This window comes from Diplotaxodon limnothrissa, linkage group LG7 (assembly GCF_057381915.1).
Source record: "Diplotaxodon limnothrissa isolate DT_005_m linkage group LG7, D_limnothrissa_male_GT1.1, whole genome shotgun sequence".
In the NCBI taxonomy this organism is placed as follows: Eukaryota; Metazoa; Chordata; class Actinopteri; order Cichliformes; family Cichlidae; genus Diplotaxodon; species Diplotaxodon limnothrissa.
Window position 1 is genome coordinate 15,804,716 of NC_140602.1, and position 20,067 is coordinate 15,824,782.

General features: G+C 39.2%; 2 protein-coding genes across 3 annotated transcripts; one reads left to right on the forward strand and one right to left on the reverse strand.

Annotated features, from left to right (window-relative positions):
• Positions 1–1,777: 1,777 nt before the first annotated feature.
• Positions 1,778–13,563, reverse strand: cep152 (centrosomal protein 152). 2 transcript variants are annotated; one of them, XM_085357528.1, is made up of 26 exons: positions 13,474–13,563; positions 11,436–11,545; positions 11,246–11,306; positions 10,817–11,104; positions 10,312–10,459; positions 9,866–10,006; positions 9,390–9,529; positions 8,935–9,135; positions 8,652–8,799; positions 8,460–8,551; positions 8,200–8,363; positions 7,891–8,092; positions 7,674–7,778; positions 7,458–7,588; positions 7,236–7,364; positions 6,859–7,159; positions 6,509–6,766; positions 5,827–5,958; positions 5,095–5,748; positions 4,675–4,750; positions 4,372–4,539; positions 4,183–4,267; positions 3,508–3,590; positions 3,189–3,345; positions 2,998–3,101; positions 1,778–2,595 (listed from the first exon to the last, which is right to left on the reverse strand). In XM_085357528.1, exons 1-26 carry the CDS (start codon positions 13,561–13,563, stop codon positions 1,778–1,780), a joined length of 4,986 nt encoding a protein of 1,661 aa, XP_085213654.1. The 2 variants fall into 2 exon arrangements, with proteins under 2 accessions (XP_085213654.1, XP_085213653.1); XM_085357527.1 differs by having other exon boundaries at positions 1,778–2,611; positions 3,011–3,345; positions 10,790–11,104; positions 13,474–13,560.
• Positions 13,564–14,880: 1,317 nt separating this feature from the next.
• galk2 (galactokinase 2) lies at positions 14,881–18,362 on the forward strand. The gene is made up of 10 exons (XM_085357529.1): positions 14,881–15,077; positions 15,157–15,245; positions 15,530–15,653; positions 15,793–15,886; positions 16,008–16,154; positions 16,367–16,465; positions 16,583–16,735; positions 16,973–17,183; positions 17,442–17,643; positions 18,149–18,362. Exons 1-10 carry the CDS (start codon positions 15,028–15,030, stop codon positions 18,354–18,356), a joined length of 1,377 nt encoding a protein of 458 aa, XP_085213655.1. The 5' UTR covers positions 14,881–15,027; the 3' UTR covers positions 18,357–18,362.
• Positions 18,363–20,067: the final 1,705 nt, after the last annotated feature.

A 20,067-nucleotide genomic window follows, 5' to 3' on the forward strand; every position in this document is an offset into this window, starting at 1 on the left:
TCTGTAATCCCTGGGAACAAGCAGCTAGTTTTGGACATGAATGGATGAATGGAGTGAGCCGGTGTAGACAAATAGACAAAAGCAAAAATCATTGTAAATTTGTAAGTCCTGCACTCGCTGATACATCTGAAAAAGGAAAAAAAAAAAAACATTGTCTAAACATGGACAATGTCTGCGTTTAATATATTAATATATGTAAATAGATTCATGTTTATTCATTTTCACATATCTACCAAATAAAGAGGAATAATAGATCAGCTGCTTTTTTGCTTGTAAGGTTTAGCTTTCATAATAAATTTGCTTCCTAGTTTTCAGTTAAATAAGATTTATTAAAGGAAGATTTCAAGCAATATACACAAACACAATATAGAAACATTTATAATTATGCTCTGCAGATCTTAAAAACATAAACATTATATATAAACATTTTTTTTTTAAAAGTAAAAAACACAAACTGACTGGTTTTAAAAAAACCTAACCCCAGACTGAGAAGATGTGACCCAGTAAGGATCCAGTATTTGACTGAGTATCTCTGATTCAGTGAACTCCTGTGTGCCAGTTACAGCCTATGACCAAAATAAATGTACAATGTGTACTAGATTATACCGTAGCACAATTATTTTCAAATGTGTGTCAAAGGTTGTTTGTTCTTCAGTCTGTGTGTGTATACTCAGATTTGTAAATGTGTAACAAATACTGTGTGCGATCTCTGGGTGCAGATTAATAAATGTGGATTTAAAAAAAAACAAAAAAAACAAAACATTTGCAGATCTGTAAATGTTGAAATAAATTTTCCTGGAGTGCTAGAAATACAGAAACGTTTTGAAGTTACAGCACAGACAGGCCTCTTGGGTGGCTCCCATATTTTGATGTGATTTTTGCTGTAGATACAGATATTTAAAGGGACATTTAAATAAGTGTCACTTACAAAAGGAGACTTGAAAACGTTTTAAACAGAAAAAAAAAGGTCCATTGCTTCACTGGACTTTGCCATTTAAATCCTTATATGAGATGCAGCCTGCGTTTGTTTACACAATGCAATAATTCAATACTAAACATACATATTCACTTTCCGCAGAGTTAATTATGAACCTCCTCCATACGTACTTTGTAAATATGAAACGGCAGGTTGCGACATTTGTTGCGAAATTGCAAAGGTCTTCACCTGTCTGCTTTTCTGGCCCACAACTTGTCATTACTATTACTAATATTTCATCAAAAGATCACATGTTAATTGGTGAGTTTATACAGATGAGGATCAAGGCCAGATTGGAGAGGGTCATGAGTATTTTCCCCCCAGAATTAAAAAAAAACAAACTAGAAGAAACACACCCAAAAATAAAAATGTATGTGTGTGTGTGTGTGTGTGTGTGTGTGTGTGTGTGTGTGTGTGTGTGTGTGTATATATATATATATATAATTTTTTTTTTTTTTTTTTTTTTTTCCCCCCCCCCAATGGCTAATGCCAGATCCTCTTCTGTAAGCTTCAAACATGTGAGCAGACCGATTTTGTTAAGACTTAGAGCCAAACTAACAGTTTAGTTAATTTTCAGCTGCTGTAGCTTCATACTTAAGTACAATCATCAGCCTTCACATCTTCCTCACCAAGCAAAGAAAAAAAGCTGCCAACAGATCAAACTCTGCCTAACAAATAACTCAACAAACACAAAGTTCAAGCACTTTCAGGACAAAATTTTATATAATGTAAACACTTGACACTGTAAGGCACCATTTGATGAGCTAACTGAAACTTTACCTCATGTCTGCCCTTCGCTTGTTATTTCTGTTGGTAGAAGGGACTGTCAAAGCCACTGTCCTGTTGGCGCTGCCTCAACTCAGAAAACGGAGGCCTTGACCAGCCTTCCTGCAGCTTCTCACATTCAGAGCCAGGAGTAGGCTCTCTGTGCACACTCCTCTTTGCATGCACAAATGTCTCTGTGTCAGGAGTCTTCTTAGAAATCTCATTATAAACAGTGAGGTCAGAAACATCAGGGCTGTGACTGCCGAATTCCCCTATGTTGCTGGCTGATGCAGCCGACACAGAAAAGGGTTTCACTGGTTCCACTTTCCTCCCTGAGTAGGACAGTCTGGGGACTTGGAAGTCTGTGTCAGAGTCACCACTAGTCATGCTCCAGTCGTTCTGTTTCTCATCCCTGACAGGAGCCTCCTGGATGAGGACAGGTTTTCTCTGACGCTGTGAATCCAAATGGGTTTCGGCTTTCCTCGAGTCACCTCCCTGCATGTACATCTCTCTGCTCTTACACCTCACAGACACATTGACCAAATTCATGTGGGATGGAGAAACCGTTTGATGAGAGGATTTGTACGACGGCTGGGTGGTATAAACATTTTGGGGCTTCATCCCTTCATCCACAGAGGTCTCCTCCCTCCTTGATGCAAGAATGTCCAGGTGGCTCAAAAGTTTAGTTCTCACATCTGCGGTTGGATTCTGTTCTGAATCAGCACAAGTCTTTTCCCTGAGGCATCTCTCTTCTGTCCTGAAGTCAGGAAGCTCAGTGAGGGTTGGCAGGTTCTTAGTGAAACCTGCGTTTCTACCTGGAAGGCAGCCAGTGGTGGATACAGCCATTGAACATCCTGTCAATGCAAAACACAGATGCAAACCACACTGGCATGGTGAGAAAAAAATCCCAGTAAAACAGTTTAGCACAGGGGTGTCAAACTCAAATTCACAGTGGGCCAAAATTCAAAACTGGAACAAGGTCGCGGGCTAACATTAATATTTATTGGAAAAAAATCTTCCTCCAGATTTAAGAATGAATCTTTTCTTATGGACTCAAACAAGTTTTGCTGAAAAACTGAATATGGAACAAGCAAAGCTTAATACTAAACAATATATATATTAGCTGTATAATACCAGTAGGCCAGCTCTGATAATAATTTGGTATGGCTTCGCGGGCCAAATGTAATTAGGCTGCGGGCCATATTTGGCCCGCGGGCCAGAGTTTGACACCTATGGTTTAGCACATTAGCACTCACTCTGGAAACTCTGGTTCTTTGCTGATTTACTTTTGATTGGAGTCTCCAGCACTTTGGCCATGGCTGCCAGCTTGCTTGCAGCATTCATTATTTTCTTTTCAGCACTGCAGAAGACAGGAAAATCGATACAATTAACAAGAGGAGCCATGATGAACCAAGCAAACAAGTTTAGGATAATTATGGCCTCTTGCCCTGCGGTCTTTCCTCCATCTTCCAATAACTCCTGCAGACAGGTCAGATAATACCGCCTCATCTTTCTAGCAGTGTCCTGCCTCTCCCTCTGCACTTCCCTGCGGATCATCTCAGCTGCACGCTCTCGACTTTCCTGGAGGTAACGCAGCATGTCTCCTGAAAGGAAAAAACCCCAAAAAACACTGTTTTACTTAAAAATGCAACATCCAAATGAACAGAATCAACCTTTTGGGACACATGATTTAACATAAAAACAAAAACAAAAACAACAACAAACGACAAGATATGCATATTTAATCCCCCGGCACTAACGCCAACCTCTGATCTTTTCCACAGTCATCAGGTACTGCTGCTTCATCTCCTCCAGGCCTTGCTGAAGCTTTTGCTGCTGACCAGAACTTCTGCAAGCAAAACAGTCAACAATCCTGGTTAAATACATATTTTGTCTTTAATCTCTGTGTATTTTACTGTATTCAGTAAACATTTTGACACAGTGTAGCAAGTGAATTTCCCCAGTGGGGGATTAATGAAGCCATGTCTAATTATGCAGTTCAGAAATTATCAGAGTGTTAACATACAGAAGAGTCCTTGTTTCTTTTGTTTTTTTAGTTTTCTTAATATAAATCAGGTAAAGCGGTCCCACAGTAAGAAGCATTTAACAGTCCCTTGAAGTAGCTTTGAAATCTCTTATTTTCTTTATGGTTTTTTAAAATCTAAATTGTCTTGACAGATTATGATGCCAAGATCATTTAGATGCTCCAAGTTTAAAATAAACTTGGAGCATCTTGGAGCGACTTGTCTCAAGAAATTAAACTTGTAAATTAAAAGATCAAACCGAAGAAACTTGTTGAGAGGTCTAATTGAATACGTAGCTCTGAAAGGCATTAGATTTATGAAACAACTTGTTTTTGACATAACTGAAGTGCAGCAAGGCAATAGCAATTTTCACTGTACCATTAAATTAAAGGCAAAAATAAAAAAAAAAACACAAACCCTGATGATTCTGTTGCTCTCTTCACTTCCTCTAACTGTTGCAGATGTTCCTCCTTTGCCCTCTGTAAGACGCTTTCATGCTCATCTACAACAGATAGCACTTAACCCGTCAGCACACATGCAGTTCCAGCTCATAAAAAAAAAAAAATCTTATAAAAGAATCTTAATAAGGTCTTTTAAATGCACTACCTTTGAGATGCTGTATGGCAGTTTTGTGCTCTCTAACACTGTGCTGGAGTTGTCGACAGGTTTTCTCTAAATGTCTCTGGAGCTCCTGATTCTTCTTCTGCAGCTTACTTACAGTTTCACTGCACTCCTTCCTGCAATGACACTGCTCCCTCTGCTGGGATAAGACTGCTAAAAAAAGAAAAGAAAAAAAAACCTTGCCATATAATATTGATACCAACCATTTCATGAAATGAACAGAGTATGTCATGTTGATATACAAGCAGAACATTTTCATGTCCTGCTAGAGAGGAGCTCATTGCGTACTTTGCATTTTCTTTATTTCTCCTTCGTGCTGTTTCTGCGTTTCCTTCAAAGCACGGCTCAAATTCTCTTCAGTCATCTGTGGGATCAAAAATGAAAGCTTCAGATGAAAAACTTTCTAAATAAAAGACAAATCTGTAAAATAAATAAATAGTGTGTATATATATATATATATATATATATATATATATATATATATATATATATATATATATATATATACACACACACACACACACACACACATATATACACACACATATACATACACACGTGCTGTACAAATCATTCATAGCAGTACTTGTAATAAAAATGATGACATTTCTTACTCATCTCTCTGGCTACTCTAATCTTTTCCTTTTGCACACCAACTTAATTTATACATTTATCATTTATATATTCTTTAGAAATATAACAACTCACTGTTTTCCATTCCTTCTTAGCCTGGGCTACTGCTCTTTGGACTATGTCTCTGCATGAAGTTTGGATGATGTGTGTTATTGTAGCCTCTGATGTAGCCCCGCTGGTCCTCCGAGTGTCTTCAGTACCCTGATGATCCGTTTTGGTATTCCTGAGAAGTTGTGCCTGGACCTCTGCGAGTGCAGTCTGAAGCTCTGCTTGTAGTTCATCTCTTATCTGCTTTCCTTGGATCGTTTCCTTTTCTGCATGCTGGCATCGCCACTCCTCCTCACGAGCACTCACAGTTTGCTGAAGCTTGGCCTCCATCTGTAGGAGCAGCTCATTCTTTTGGAGATCAGCATCTTCTCTGGCTTGGAATACAGCCTGCTCCAGCTTTTTGCACTGCTCTTGCAGCTTGGCTTGATATACCTGCTCACTGCGGGCCTGGATGATGGTGATCTCCTGCTGTTTGTCTCTGTTCCAGGCTGCTCTCGCTCCTGCCAGCTCAGCTTTCAATAAGGCAGCTTGCTCTCTGGTCACTTGCTCCAGCTGGCTCTGGAGGGCTGCCAGTTCCTCTTGCAGCTCCTCCATCCTTTGTGGCCCAGAGCCGTTCTCCTCCTGCTGGTTCTTGTGCTTCCTGCGCCACTGCTCTTCCGCCTCCTTCAGGGCTTGGGACACCTAAAACATTTAAATAAATATATAAACCCAGACAACAGCAGTGACACTTTCAAATAAAGGACAAAAACTCTTTCATACCTTCTGTTGGGTGTGTTTTTCTTGCAGTTGTTCCCATTTCTCCTTCTCAGTTTGTAGAGCAGCTTGATATTCTGGCAGTGAAGTGAGATCCTCAATCCAGCGATTATAGGCTCTGGTTACTGCCCCTTCAACCTGAAACAAACACAAACGCATTTTTATGTCCATTAACTGAATCAAATAATCATGTCAAAGAGGAAAAGAACTATCATTATGATATAAACATTTTTACATAATGGTGGAAAATAACTTAACCAAGTCTTGTGAGTAATATACACTAAAATTGATGGTTTAAATCTCTGTACCTAAAATAGATGAAGTTGACTTTAAGGGTCTGAAATGTCATATTCCGCACTCTGGTGATTTTTTTTTTTTTTTTTTAATGCGTCGATATCTGGTGAAATGTTTAATTATTTACCAAAGTCTTGGTCTGTACGGGATGCTAGTCCAAATCAGTCTATCAGCCTGTGATCGTAGCACAAAAACAAAGCCAAAGACCTCAAACTGCGTTGCTGGTGGGTTTTTTGTTTGGTTACAGCCCAATCACTTGACAGTCATCAAGCCTTTTCAAATTAAAGTAGGTCTACTTTAATAATTCAAAACACATGCACATGTATTTTGATGACCATTAAAATATGTTTAATATTTCTCTTGAAATACAATCATAAAACAAAAACGCACTGACTTGTTTAGCCATGTCGTCCAGGTGTTTCTCCTGCAGCTCTCTCTGGACTCGTTTCCTGGCTTCCTCCACAGCTTTCCTTCTGACATTTTCAGATTCCAGTTGCAGCTGCTGTCTCTGGGCACTGAGCCTGGAGTCCAACTCCTCAGCAGAAATTGTCCAACTGACCTCATTCTCATCTGTCTGACAGCTTGTCTCAGCAACCTCTTGATGTTCCTCTCTTGTAGCCTCCTCCAACCTCTGGGCCCAGGTCTTCTCCATCTGTATAAAAAGTAGAACAGAAGAAAATAAGTGTTGTATGAAACCAATATTAGTCGAATGAGGGAGATAGGAATACATTTTAATAGTCATACCTTTTGCAACTCCTCCTTCCATGCAGCCTCAGTGGAAGCTAAATGAGAAGTCAGTGTTTGCTGGAACTCAGCCTCTTTCTCTTTGGACCAGACAGCTTTCAGCTCCATAACTGAGGCCTGATGCTGAGCCTCAAGCTCACTTCTCAGCTTCTGCATAGCTGTGCCACTCTCCTCTCTGATCAACTTCTCCTCCTTCTCTCTGCTGCGGATGCTTTCTTCAAGCAAGTCCTTCTCCTTGCAGACAGATATGTAACATTCTTGTACCGCCAGCATCTTATCATTAGCTTCAGAGAGCTGGCTTCTGTGGAAAAAATAGAAAAATATCCACAAAAGTCTGAAATCAACTATATTTTTAGCATGAGATGCAGGAGACTTACTGTAACTGCTGAAGCTGCTGCTGGTGCTGTGTCGTCAGCCGCTCTACCTGAGCATCGTGTTCCAGCATGAGTTCTGTTCTGATCCTGTTAACCACATCATTCCTGTACTGCTGATGAATCCGCTCAGATCTAAGCAAAAGAAGCACATATACTTATAAATACACATAACAGGAAAATACACGTGCCCCAAGAAAGAGGAGGAAGAGAAAGAGTCAACTTTACCTCTCAGCAGCTTCTTGCTTTTCTTGGTCGAGCTCCTGGATCATTTCCCTCATTTTGGTGCACAACTCAGAATTGGCAGACTTCAGTTTTTCCTCGTTTTCTTTCAGCTCCTGATTCTTCTTTTCTAGCAGCTGCAGTTTGGAGAAGACAACAGTCTTTTGTGACTTAGCCAAAAAACTAAGAACATGATTAGTCTGGCGACAAACGTCAACCCACCTCCACTTGTTCCTGCAAGTGTGTTTTGTCCTCCTGTAACCTCATCAACTCTTTTTGAGAGTCTCCAGTCATGTCTTGATGTTTCTTCTGGCTGGTTTCTTTCATCTGGGTAAATCAAAAATGTCTGCATCAGTCACCTAATCCCACCCACTTTTAGTCCTTTTATAAAATTAACCAAAGTTTAGAAAAGTAACAATTTTCAGGAGTCAGCGCTCACCTCAGAGTTAAGTTTTTTTTCATCTAATTCAATCTGCATTTCATTCACTCGACGCTGACACTGCTGGAGCTCCTCCTGCAGCTGGTTGATCTTCTGCCGCTTCCCCTTTAAACTACCCAGGCAGCGCTGCATCTCTACTCGTAGCAACCTTAAAGCCTCATCCTTAGGCAGCTTAGAGTCTGACAGGTGAGCCAAAGCAGTACTGACAAAACAACAGAAAGATGTGTTTCCAAAGGTTACTCTGGAGAGTTCAGCCCAAGAGGGGAAGAGATACAGATCACAATGACTGGTCTGTATTCACACGGTTACCTATTAAGTGTGCCATTTTTCCTGTTTGTTTTCTTCAACCCCAAATCCACACAGGATTCAGACAGCTGGTTCTCCGAGTTGCTGCTTAGGTCTATCACAATGACACCGTGCTTCACTGCAGATTCATACAGAGCGATCTGCTCCTTGAGATCAGCCATATCCTCCTTTAGGGTGAAAATGGAAAAACACAAAACATTTGTGCAGCTTGTTCATCAGAAGTCACAGAAGTAGTTGTGCTTTAGAAAAATCTGAGGACAAACCTGTAAAACTTTGTTCATGTTCTCACTCAGGGCCTTGGCTGACAGTGCCTGCTGTAGTTTGATTTGCATTTGACTCATCTCTTGCACTGAATCTGAAAATAAAAAACAGATAATTAGATCAATTAAATGTGAGCAAGAATAAGGTAATGTGGGTGTCAGCTGCTCAGTAATGTTCATGTGGAGTTCACACACTTGTCTGCAGCAGCTTGGCACATTGTTGTTGACTCTCTTCCAGACGCTGAGTGAGTGCATTCACCACTCTGGCTCTCTCCAGCTGCTCTTCTTCTCTCTGGCGCTCCAACAGCTTCACATGCTCCCGTAACTTCTGACCAATATCAAGCTGGAAGCCACAAAACAAAAAACACACCCTGACTTAACAATAATAATAATATGATCAAAATTTGTCTGATGACAAACAATGGACTTATGGTTAACTTGTTCCATTTTCTAATACTATGTCAATAAAACTCCAGACCTGTTCATTCAAAGCCTGAGAGGTAGAGTCCAGCTTCTGTTGCAGGGCTAACAGAGCAGCCTCATGCTTCTCCTTTATGACGGCAAGGTCTCTGTCATGCTGTTCCCACGCTCTGGACAGCGTGTCAGAACGGCGAAGCTCCAACATCTGTTGCTTCATGCTGTCTACCGCAGCATCTGCCACCCTCTGTTTCTTCATGTTCTGCAAACAAAAGAAAACCTTTGCTGTATACACTAAAAAGAAGCATTCTCATACAAAGGTTTCAGTCATGCATCATGTTTCAGTAAGCAGAGCTGGTTTAGACACATTTGTATGCAAAATTTCATATTAAATTCTTAAATCTGTAAACGCATGTTTCTTTAATAGTTATACTTAAATATTATTACTGTCTTAAATTTAGCATTAAATAACTAAGAAAATAGAATGAAAACAGTGTTTGTCAGCACAGAACACACCTCGTGGTCTCTCTCAGTGAGGATCTGTATTTGCTGCTCCATTGCCTTCAGCTTGTTTTGCATTTGGACCTCTCTTTCCTTGGCTTCTTCAATCAATCGACTCGCTTCCCTTAAACTTACTGCTAGGCCGTCCTTTTCATCTATGGACAATATTTTTTAAAAGGACCATCAGTACATCTGGCAAGAAGTGCTACATCACTAACAGCCACAAGGGGGCAGACGTTTTAACCAACTAAAGAAAAACTTACATTTCCTTCTACTAATCTCAGTTATATAAACTGACAATCCCTCTCAAGTCCCAAGTGCCCAAGGTTTTGAGTGGATTATTATTATTATTATTATTATGATGCTTGTAAAAAAAATTAAGTACCAACATTAAATGTTCTTCCTGAAAGTATTAAAGAAATCTCCAAAATCACATCACTGTTCAAGTACTGCAACAAAGTGAGATGTCCCTCATTTAAAGTTGAACATACCTTTGACGATTACAAACTGATGCTCGAGGTATCTCATGTTACGCCGTGAATCCTCAAGTTTTCGCTCCAAGTCTTCAATTTGCCTCTGTTGAGCTTTGTTCAAAATCTGCACCTGGGCAAGCTGCTCCCGGTCAGCATTTTCTGAAACAAAGATCATTTAGTGTTTAATTTTAGTCATTTTTAATTGTGAAGACATTTTCAATTTAAGCAATGTCGTTTTATGTTTGTTTGTTTTTTAAAACCACTGGCGATACAAATTACACCTTTCTGCAGTACAGCTAGACTATGCATACAACTAGAAGAAAAAAAAAAAGCCTTGTAACAGATTAAGCTACTTGACAATCTCCACCTGCAGTCCCGAAACAGGCACACATCTCATCAAATAGTTTATATTTACATGTCAGTGTACTCAGTTATATTATTTAGTCAATGAAAGTAAGACTTACGTTGTGTCGAGTCAAGGAAATCTCTCTGCAGATGGTCAAACTGACCTTGCGGAGCAGTCTGTGGCTTAAACATGTTTGGCTGATGGGCAGGATGATGAGGATTGTAGCTCACCTTGTACTGATTTGCACCTCTGTCACATACTTCAGACTTTAAACATAGAAACATAGTATGAAAGTAGTGAAAATGTTGCTGTATTTAAAAAAAAACACAAAATACACAAACAAAACATACAAACATAAAAAAAATAAAAATGCACAAACTACAAATTGCCAGATAACAAGATGTTAATTTAAAATGACATTTGAGGAAACTTCATACACACAAGTAATGTATGATTCTTTTGGAATAAAATGCTGCTTTTTTAAAAACAATACTAGAAACCCTTTCATGTTACTATTTATTCAAATGATTTGGAGGCATTAAGACCTAAAACTTTAAAGGAAAGAACAGCACAATAACAGCTACGACCTTCTGGACGCTTTTGAAATTAAATGGTCCACTCACTTGAAATTGGTGGTTTTGCTTGTCTATGTATCCTCTTTCTCCATTATATTCCACATGATTACTGGCACCCTGAGGGTATGGTTTAGACTCAAACTCGGTGGAAAAATCACTGGTCTCTGTCATTTTGTCTGTGCCCATGCTTGTGCATGTATAATCTGCTTGTGTGAACTGATGATCCTGGTTCCAGGTGTGAGGCAGTGGTTGACTTTGAGGAGGACTCCGATGTCCATTAATACGAGCAGCTCCGTCCTTATATGCATACTCATTGTTCAACCCTTCGTCATAGTTCTTTAGAGAGACAATAACAGAGAATGATTCTTTCCCTTTTGAACTTTTTTTGTATGCACCATTTATGAGTTGTATTTTTTTTAAATGGCAAAAATATTCTAGGCCCCTAAATCTACTACTGAACATAAACTAACACTCTACCTGTGTATGAGGGGCTGGCCTTGGATGATCAGACCATTGCCGAGTCCAGCTGGACTGTGGGCTAAGTAGAGAAAGCACAACAAATGATAACTAATGTTGCAGTGACAACAAATCTGCTTGTCTTGAACCACACCCAGAGTTCTCGAAATGTGACATTACCAATAGTGTCATCAGCAGCAACATGTGTTACCTGTTGCCAGTGTTTTTATTACTGCAGGCAGTGTAATCCAGCTCTGGGGAGGAAGAGTCAATGCTGTCCTCAAGCATGTCATCAGGCAGGTCTGTGAGCAGCTTGTGCAGCTGCGAGAAAGGAAAAAAAAAAAAAAAAAAAAAAAGAAAGAGAGAAAATAGCACATGGAAATGAGTCACCATGGTTGCTTCGCAACTGAGTTATAAAGTAACAAAGATAGAGGAAAAAAACACCAGAGCTAAGCAATCACTGACAGCTTAAAAGGCTGTAAAAGTCTTATGCAGTGTGTTTTTATTATTTAGCTGCAGTTTTGAGAAATACTTGTTATATTAAATATCATTACATTATGCTGTGCAGATTTACTAAATCAAAATGACTCAGGCTATACCTTAAAACACTTTCAGAAGCTTTTTGTGTTTGCATATGAGATTTAAGGATAAACTTTGATTAAATGATTAATCATGGAAGTATTTGCACTCTCCGACTGTATTTTGCACAGCACTGCACAGTGTAGCCCAATCTTTATATGGCAAAAAAACGTCTACTATTTAAATATTTGCACATTGTGCTCATATGGCAGTATTTGTATTTTGTGACCTAAATGGGTGAATTTACTCCTATGTTAATCACTGGTTTAGAACCCATATGTGTAAATTTACTTTGACATAAAACTGATTCTCATTAAGGCTTTTCAAATGTACCCTTGTTTAATATTTTGACTCTTACAAATAAAATGACACAAAAAACCCAAACTCTTCAGTAACAGACTAACCAAAGTTACATAACAAACAGCCATGTGTGTTGAAACAAGCAGAGCCAGCTGGACTTACTTCCCATAAGGACCGCTGAATACTCCTCAGATCCTCCACTGTGTCCACAACCAAAGGACCCATATTATCCCACTTACACAGTCAACAAAATTTGAAAAGGCATTTCTACTTTAGCTGTGAAACCACGAGATAACCCCCAGCCTAATCTGCCTGTAGAGAAGGCCTTCTGTGTAAAACATCCAAAATGTGCCTGGCATGTTGTCGGCTCCCTGTGGTATTGTCTTGTTTGCCTCCCAAAGACCTCCATTGTTTAGACAAAACATATAGCGAAGTTAACTGGAGCAGAAACATTCCAGTTACTGCTGGCAGACATTATCCATAACGAGCTAGTGTATTATAAGTAGGTTATAGCCTAAAAAAAGAAAAAAAAAGAATAAATAAAAATAAATGAAATGAAAATCAATTTAATTAATACTATTTAAAGCCCATTATGCTGAGCTCTATAAGATCAGCAAATGCTTCTTCACTCTCTCTCCTGAAGCCAAGTAACCCAAATAGAAAGTGGGGAAGCCAAAGGGCTGAGCTGGTTTCAGTGTGACACACCTGGAAGGAGGCCTTTTCCTTGAGCCAATAATAGCTCAAGCTCACAGCACAACAGATTGTAGTTGTGAGTAATAACAGTGAGTAACTGTGAAGCAGGCAGTGCTTGTGAAATTCAAACAATGCACTTGTCAATGATTCCCCAGACAGCACTACAAACTCACAAAGAGAAATGTAAGATTAACAGTAGTAGTCCAATTTGGTAAACATACAATCACTGTACACAGTGACAGTAAATGTAAAGTAAGCTGAGATAAATAATGGCTTCTTATCATTTTGTAATTTTAGCATTAGCTGGACATGATGTTGTGTTCTTGCATGTTGAATAACATGCACAGGCTTTCTACTGTGTTGACTGATATCAGCAACTATGATGGCTGTAGCCAATGCGCGATGAAACAAGCAGAGTCAGCTGGCTAAATATGTTTAAAGACAATTAGATGAAGAGCCGAAAGACAAATCGTGTTTTCACAATATGCTTTCTCAGTTAGCTAAGTGGGCACTAAATAACAAAGTAAATAAATAATATCCATCAAATTGTTATTGTAAATATCCTAAGAAATTCAGGGTGCATGCCGAATGTGAACTCAGTCCAACAACTGGATGCACAACTATCAGACAGATGTTATCTGAATAATTCTGAAAAGCTGTAGATCTGAGTGTTGCACCTCTTGCTCTCTGGCGTAGTCCTCTTGGTCGTATTCCTCTTCATCGTGTTGGGTTTGAAGAGCAGCACTGTCAAAATCAATAGACATCATGCACACCCTCCTGGTCGTTTAGGGGATCCTAGGAAAACAGGAACAACAAAACTTAATTTATCTTTGACAGCAGTTAAAAACTCAAGTTAACTAAAATTACGCATTGATATCAGCTAGAAATATATATCAAAGCTTACCCGTTAGTTAAAAGACGCCAGATGTCTCCTTTGCTGAACTGCGTAACCCTTTATTGAGTATTAGCTTTAACTGTTAGCCATGCTGCACTGTTTATTACAAAACAGTGAGGCTTTTTAGCCAGCGGTAAACCCGGACATGCCAAACAAACGATCCAGCCGAGCTCTGGAAACATATGCCCAACACGTTTAATAAGACACGCAGGTTTAATGCCAAATTATAGGCCAGTTTACGAACATTTAAGATGGAAGCTAACTTTGTAGCGAACAAAGCTAACTCCTGCTAGCCGTACCTTGTTAGACTCGCCCACTTTGAAAACTCGCGCGCGTTAGCAGCGCCAAACCACTGAGGCTGAGACAGAGCAGATTTAAGAATCTGATTGCACACAGACTTACTCATTATCACCACAACTGACGCTAATTCACCGACACGAAAATATTAATTTAAATGCTTTTTGGCGTAACAAAACATACCAGGTGAAGCTATTTACAAGATTTCTTTTCTTGCTGAGAACCCCGGAGCTAGTTAACCCCGTGTCCATGGTAACAAAGTCGTTAGAATTATGGGTAATGTAGTTATCGAGAATATTTGGAAATTATATATAAAATGTTATGTTTGTTGTTGCTCTTTCATGTTATTTTTTGTTTTTCTTTCCTCCTTTTTTATTCATGGTCAACATGTATTAATTTTTAAGTGCAAACAAAGCCACACTTTTATGAAAACTTCGTCATCGCTGGCATTTTTAAAAAGCAATCTGATGTTCCCATCGTGTGGTTAAACAGTGACATAGCAACTAATTTCAAGATAACCGTGAACAGGGTTACTAAATAGATATTATAATCAGGTTAGTCGAACCTGGGAATTTGATCACAAAAATATGGCATTACATTTCTGTTATTTTAATTACCTTTTTTGTTTTTGTTTATTTTTTTACTGAAGTTCATTGACGTTAACATTAAAGCTAATTAATTTAAAGTAGGCTACTGTAAAAAAAAAAAAAAAAGAAACTTTGTGCATCAAATTTATGAATGACCGTTCTCATCAGTATATGGAGTTACTCCGTTCAGATTTGTGGACGTCGACTCATAAGACCCGCCTCCTTTCCGTCTATTAACTTCCGCATTTTGCCTCTGCTGCCTCAGCTGCTTCAGAGTCAGCTCTTCCTTTGTAGACAGACGCTAAACTCAGCTGAGCTCCGACCAGAGTTCAGCATTTTGGTATCCGGGAGCCTCTTGTGACAGTCAGCTGATCTAAACCCGGATATGTGAAAGCTCTGAGCTCTCCTGTCTGACAACAAGTGGACTCACAATTACTTTAAAACGGGTAGAAATGGCCACAAACCCGCCCAAGTTAAAGACAAAGATAGCTGCTAACGAGAGGTGAGAAGCAACGAGGTTACGCAGTGATTCTCAGAGTATGATATTATGATACTTAATTGCTTTTCTTGTCATTTTGCAGGATGAAAAACTTAAAAGAAACCTTTGAGTCAAAGTATGGGGAATCTCCTCTCTTCTATGCATTTGCACCTGGAAGGGTAAACCTAATAGGTAATTTCATACTTTGTGTGGCATGTGTTGTATACTGATTGCATTATTGTATATGCTCCATCTATTTTGTATCTGTTGAATAAATACAGTGTATACCCATATATCCTCTGGAGATAATAGTAGTTCTGCCAGTGGGTGTTCTTAATATTTTGACCTTGTTTCAAAGTAAAACATTTGTGGTAATATTATGATTTTGTTTGCAGCTTTTATCCAGGAATTTTTTTAGTGGTACCAGTCAAACACGGTCTGTCACATACGTTTTTTCATATTTGTCACATTAACAGGTGAACATATTGATTACTGTGGCTATTCTGTGCTTCCAATGGCCATCGAGCAGAATATCCTCACAGCTGTGTCACTGAACGATTCAGGGAAGATCCAGCTGGCCAACGCAAATCCTAAATACAAGTGAGATGTGAACACTTATAGTAACGGCCCCAAATATATATTTTTTGTTTGTTTGTTTTTGGCCTGTGTAATTTATTCAATGGTAGCTGTACATTATGAGTGTGTGTTCTCAGAAAGCTTGTTGTTTGTCATTATACAGGGATTTCAGTGTGTCGTGTTCAGAGGAAATTGCCATAGATAGAGACGATCCACAGTGGTATTATTATTTTCTCTGTGGGGTTAAAGGTATTCAGGTAAGCTTTGTGATGAGTTCTATACTCTTAAATTATGGAATGGCAAAAAATGAACACTATAACATGTACTAAATGCGTCATAAGTCGTAACATGATACATTTAGATTTTTTTTTCTTTCAGGAGAAGTTTGGGCTAAACAATTTAGCGGGGATGTCCTGTGTCGTAGATGGAACGATCCCTCCGAGCTCCGGCCTGTCCAGTTCTAGTGCCTTAGTTTGTTGTTCTGGCCTCGTAACAATGGAGGCAAACCAAAAGTCCCTCTCCAAGGTGAAGCTTCTTTGTAACCAAACCAAAAACATGTATTAATTTCTTTTGTTAATAGTCAAAAATGATGCTTTCAACAGGTAATGAACAATTAATCACAAAGAATATGACTCCTAATCCATATTGTCTTTTAATTTGTTATAATGTGAATCCTCATGAGTTAGACATTCTCCTGGATTTGTTGCTTAAACAAGGAAAACTTTGTATTTCACCAGGTGGCTCTTGCGGAGATTTGTGCCAAAAGCGAGCGATACATTGGCACAGAGGGAGGAGGCATGGACCAGTCAATTTCATTCCTGGCAGAGGCAGGGACTGTATGTAGCCCGACCGCCATTGACCTGTGTTTAACGAATATGGCACATCTAAAATACACTAAATAAACAAATTATAACTTCAGTATTGCTGGCTAAACTTTTTGAATTGTCTGCCAGGCAAAGCTGATCGAGTTCCAGCCCCTGCGTGCTACCGATGTCAAACTCCCTGATGGTGCCGTGTTTGTGATTTCCAACTGCTGCGTGGAGATGAACAAAGCTGCTTCTTCTCACTACAACATCCGTGTGGTGGAGTGTCGGATTGCCACAAAGGTGCTATTTGTTGCCATGATGCATTCCTGAAATATCTGTTATATATGTTGTTTTGTTTCCCGAGGTTCAATTTAATATTGAATTTAGTTTGACTCGTGTGCTCTTTCAAAGGCAACGGAGCACAACATTTAACCCAAGAACACAGCGATGAACAGCCTCACGCGTCGCTTTAAACTTTAAACATGTGTGATAAGTTTGTAATATTCAAAGTTAACATCACGGTGGATGTGTACTCAGATGCTGGCCCAGGCGCGGGGTGTGGACTCGAGCAGGCTGTTGAAGCTGGCTCATGTTCAGATGGAGCTGAAGGCCTCCCTGGAGGAGATGCTGGCTCTGGTGGCCGAGGTGCTGCATCCTGAGCCTTACAGCCGAGAGGAGATATGCAAGGTGCTGGGCATCACCTCGGAGCAGTTTTCAACAGAGCTGCTCAGCGCTAATACTCAGGACAGTAAGTAAAACCTTTATTTAGGTGAACTAAATTTCCAGCCAACCAAATTCTTCTACCCGAGTGAAATGAGCTACATTTCTTTCTTTCAGAACATTTTTCTTGTAAATACTAAGCAACTCTTAATATAGTATTTTCTGCTGATAGTCAAGTATTTGGTTATTCCATCACATTAGATTTTTTTTTTTCATTTCCAGTTTCATGAAAACAGGTTTAAGATTAAGGGTTTTGCTGGAACACTTTTCCTGTTATTTTTCTCAGTGACGCAGTTCAAGCTTCACCAACGAGCCAAACATGTGTACGGGGAAGCTGCACGAGTCCTGCAGTTTAAGAGCGTGTGTGACTCTGAACTCACCGATGCCACGCGGCTACTGGGAGAGCTGATGAACCAAAGCCACGCAAGCTGCAGAGACCTCTACGAGTGCAGCTGCCCTGAACTGGACCAATTAGTTGATATCTGCCTGTGAGTACTGCAAACTAACCCACTACTGCACAGCCTGGGAGAGAAACCTGGATGTTATCCAATGAATGTTTAGAGGTATTTAGGTTCATTTACCAAAAAAAAGATCTCAATTAATAAAAATGCACAATGCAAACTATAATATAATAACTATAACTATAATCTAGTTTGCATACAGTCTCTCATGTGTCCCAGTTCTAATTATAAAAGACAATCAATTAATCAAGTGCATCAGAATAGCAGAACCAGGCTGCTACTTGCCCTCTCAGTTCCTTTGGAAGCAGTAAGGATGGACTTAGTCATTCAAGGGCTGTATGATTTCTACTCGTGTTAGCATTAGCTCTTTGCTGAGTGCTTACAGTAAGTAGAACCTCACACCACTAGCATGACTGTAGATGTACGTGCAACTCCTTCCTCACATCTTTCCTAGAGGAATAATAGTATTAAAGTGTCATACTTAGCACTATACTGAAATATGTTGTCTTTTTGTTTTTTCTCGTGGTTGCAGGAAGTCAGGGGCTGTGGGTTCCCGCCTGACAGGAGCAGGGTGGGGAGGCTGTGCCGTTTCCATGGTTCCCAGTAAAAAGGTGGAGTCTTTCTTACAAGCTGTTAGAGAAGAATACTACCTCCCTGATCCACGCAGGGCAGCGATGGAAAAACAAAGTCTGTTTGTGTCAAAGCCAGGTGGTGGAGCTGCAATTTTCCTCGAGGAGTGATCTTCATAATCCATTTCTGATTTTATACTGCAGTCATTCAGTTTCAGTTTCAGAAATAAATGGGTTTTTCTTGCACTTGTGACTAATGATATGATGACTGATAAATTTACCTTTTTCTTCTATATAGATCATGCTGGAAAATAAGGGCCAAAATTTGCTTCCGGGGTGCATTCAAACATGTTCTTTTTTTTATTATGTTCTAATGTAAGATTTTGTTGAGAAGTCATTGTCTGTCTGCACATTTTTCTCATAAACAAAAAGAAAGCAAATGTGAGAACAACAACAACAACCAAAACAAACTTGTGCTGTATAAAATTCATCTATATTAAATTTTCAGACACTAACATTAAAAGGCAAACAAAACCCTCTCTCCATGTGCATCAATGGAAACGCAGACTGTTGGGGTTGTAAGTGTATTAAAGACATTCAAAAGGCTCAAATGCTGGATGTTAACTTCTGCACAGTAACATTTTTTACTTCACAAAAGAGCAGAGATTGTTGGAGGCTTAGAGGTCTATGCATCATATATCATATGCAAAAGAAATGGGGGGGGGTGTTTCGTAGGACATAAAAGTGGCCCCTTTTACATGTTATTCGTGTAAAATGATAATAAAAAATTAAGTATGAATCAAGTAAATGGTTAAAATGCAAATCCAAATAAGTTTGTGAGCGAGGCAAGAGATGGTTTGGAGATGTGGAGGAGAGAGTGGTTATTTTATAATATGAAGCTGCCAGGCAGGAGGAAACGAGGAAGCAGGTTCATGGATGTGGTGGAGGAGGACATGCAGGGGGGTTGGTGTGACAGAGGAAGATATTAAGGATAGGCTGAGATGGAGGCAGATAATCTGTGGTGACCCCTAATGAAAGCAGTCGAAAGAAGAAGAACACTATGTGAGGGTTTTCAGCTAGGGGTATATCTCATTCTTTCCTTATGAATCCATCAATGGCAAAATGCTCAAACGCCTTTATTATATCATATTTTACCTGGCCTGTGTTTGCATCTCTTTTATGAACTACTTCAAAAAACCGATGGTTTAAGTAATTTTTTACATTTAAAACTTCTCCACTTATTCGATGTTTCTTTGACGTATGATCAAACCTCCCTTATTTCCATATGTCTTACTCAAGCCATGCATTTCAGTTTTACTTTGTCCTTAAATATACTCAGGCCAAATCAGAGATGAAATATTAAATAGAAAAGAACCGTCTTTAACAGAAATTATTAAAGGCACAGCACAGGGCAATGGATCTCAGAGCAGTGTCATTGTGGCATGCTATATGCCACAAACTGTAAAATATATTAAAAGTTTAAAATCTGTAATTTATTGTGCTTATCATCCTATTCAGCAGCATTAGTTCAGCATTTACAATACTTATTTTTTAAGTATTGGATGTATGTTAAGACGAAAGTGTGTTTCAGTGCATAGTTTTTAAAGATGATGCTTTTTGTACTTGTGGCCAGGGCGATCTTCCCTTTTGTAATTTACAAGCCCAGCCCTAAAAGAGTTGGGGCATTGTGTAAGATGTAAATAAAAACAGAATGCGATGATCTGCGAATCTCACAAACCCACACGATAAAACCTAGAAAGCATGTCAAATGATTAAACTGAGACATTTTACTGTTTGATGAAAAACATTGTTTCAATTTGATGACAGCAACATATTTCAGAAAAGTTGGGGCAACAAAAGTGTGGCTAATTAGGTTGAATAA

Bases quoted from the DNA above. Each gene is read 5' to 3' on its own strand.
- cep152 (XM_085357527.1), bottom strand. From the start codon at position 13,560: ATGTCTATTGATTTTGACAGTGCTGCTCTTCAAACCCAACACGATGAA. The intron at 9,530-9,865 runs GTATGTTCAACT...TATTGTCCATAG, and splicing joins TCAGTTTGTAATCGTCAAAG to ATGAAAAGGACGGCCTAGCA. The intron at 6,767-6,858 runs GTATGACTATTA...CTTTTTATACAG, and splicing joins GGAAGGAGGAGTTGCAAAAG to ATGGAGAAGACCTGGGCCCA.
- galk2 (XM_085357529.1), top strand. From the start codon at position 15,028: ATGGCCACAAACCCGCCCAAGTTAAAGACAAAGATAGCTGCTAACGAG. The intron at 16,155-16,366 runs GTGAAGCTTCTT...GTATTTCACCAG, and splicing joins ACCAAAAGTCCCTCTCCAAG to GTGGCTCTTGCGGAGATTTG. The intron at 16,466-16,582 runs GTATGTAGCCCG...ATTGTCTGCCAG, and splicing joins TCCTGGCAGAGGCAGGGACT to GCAAAGCTGATCGAGTTCCA.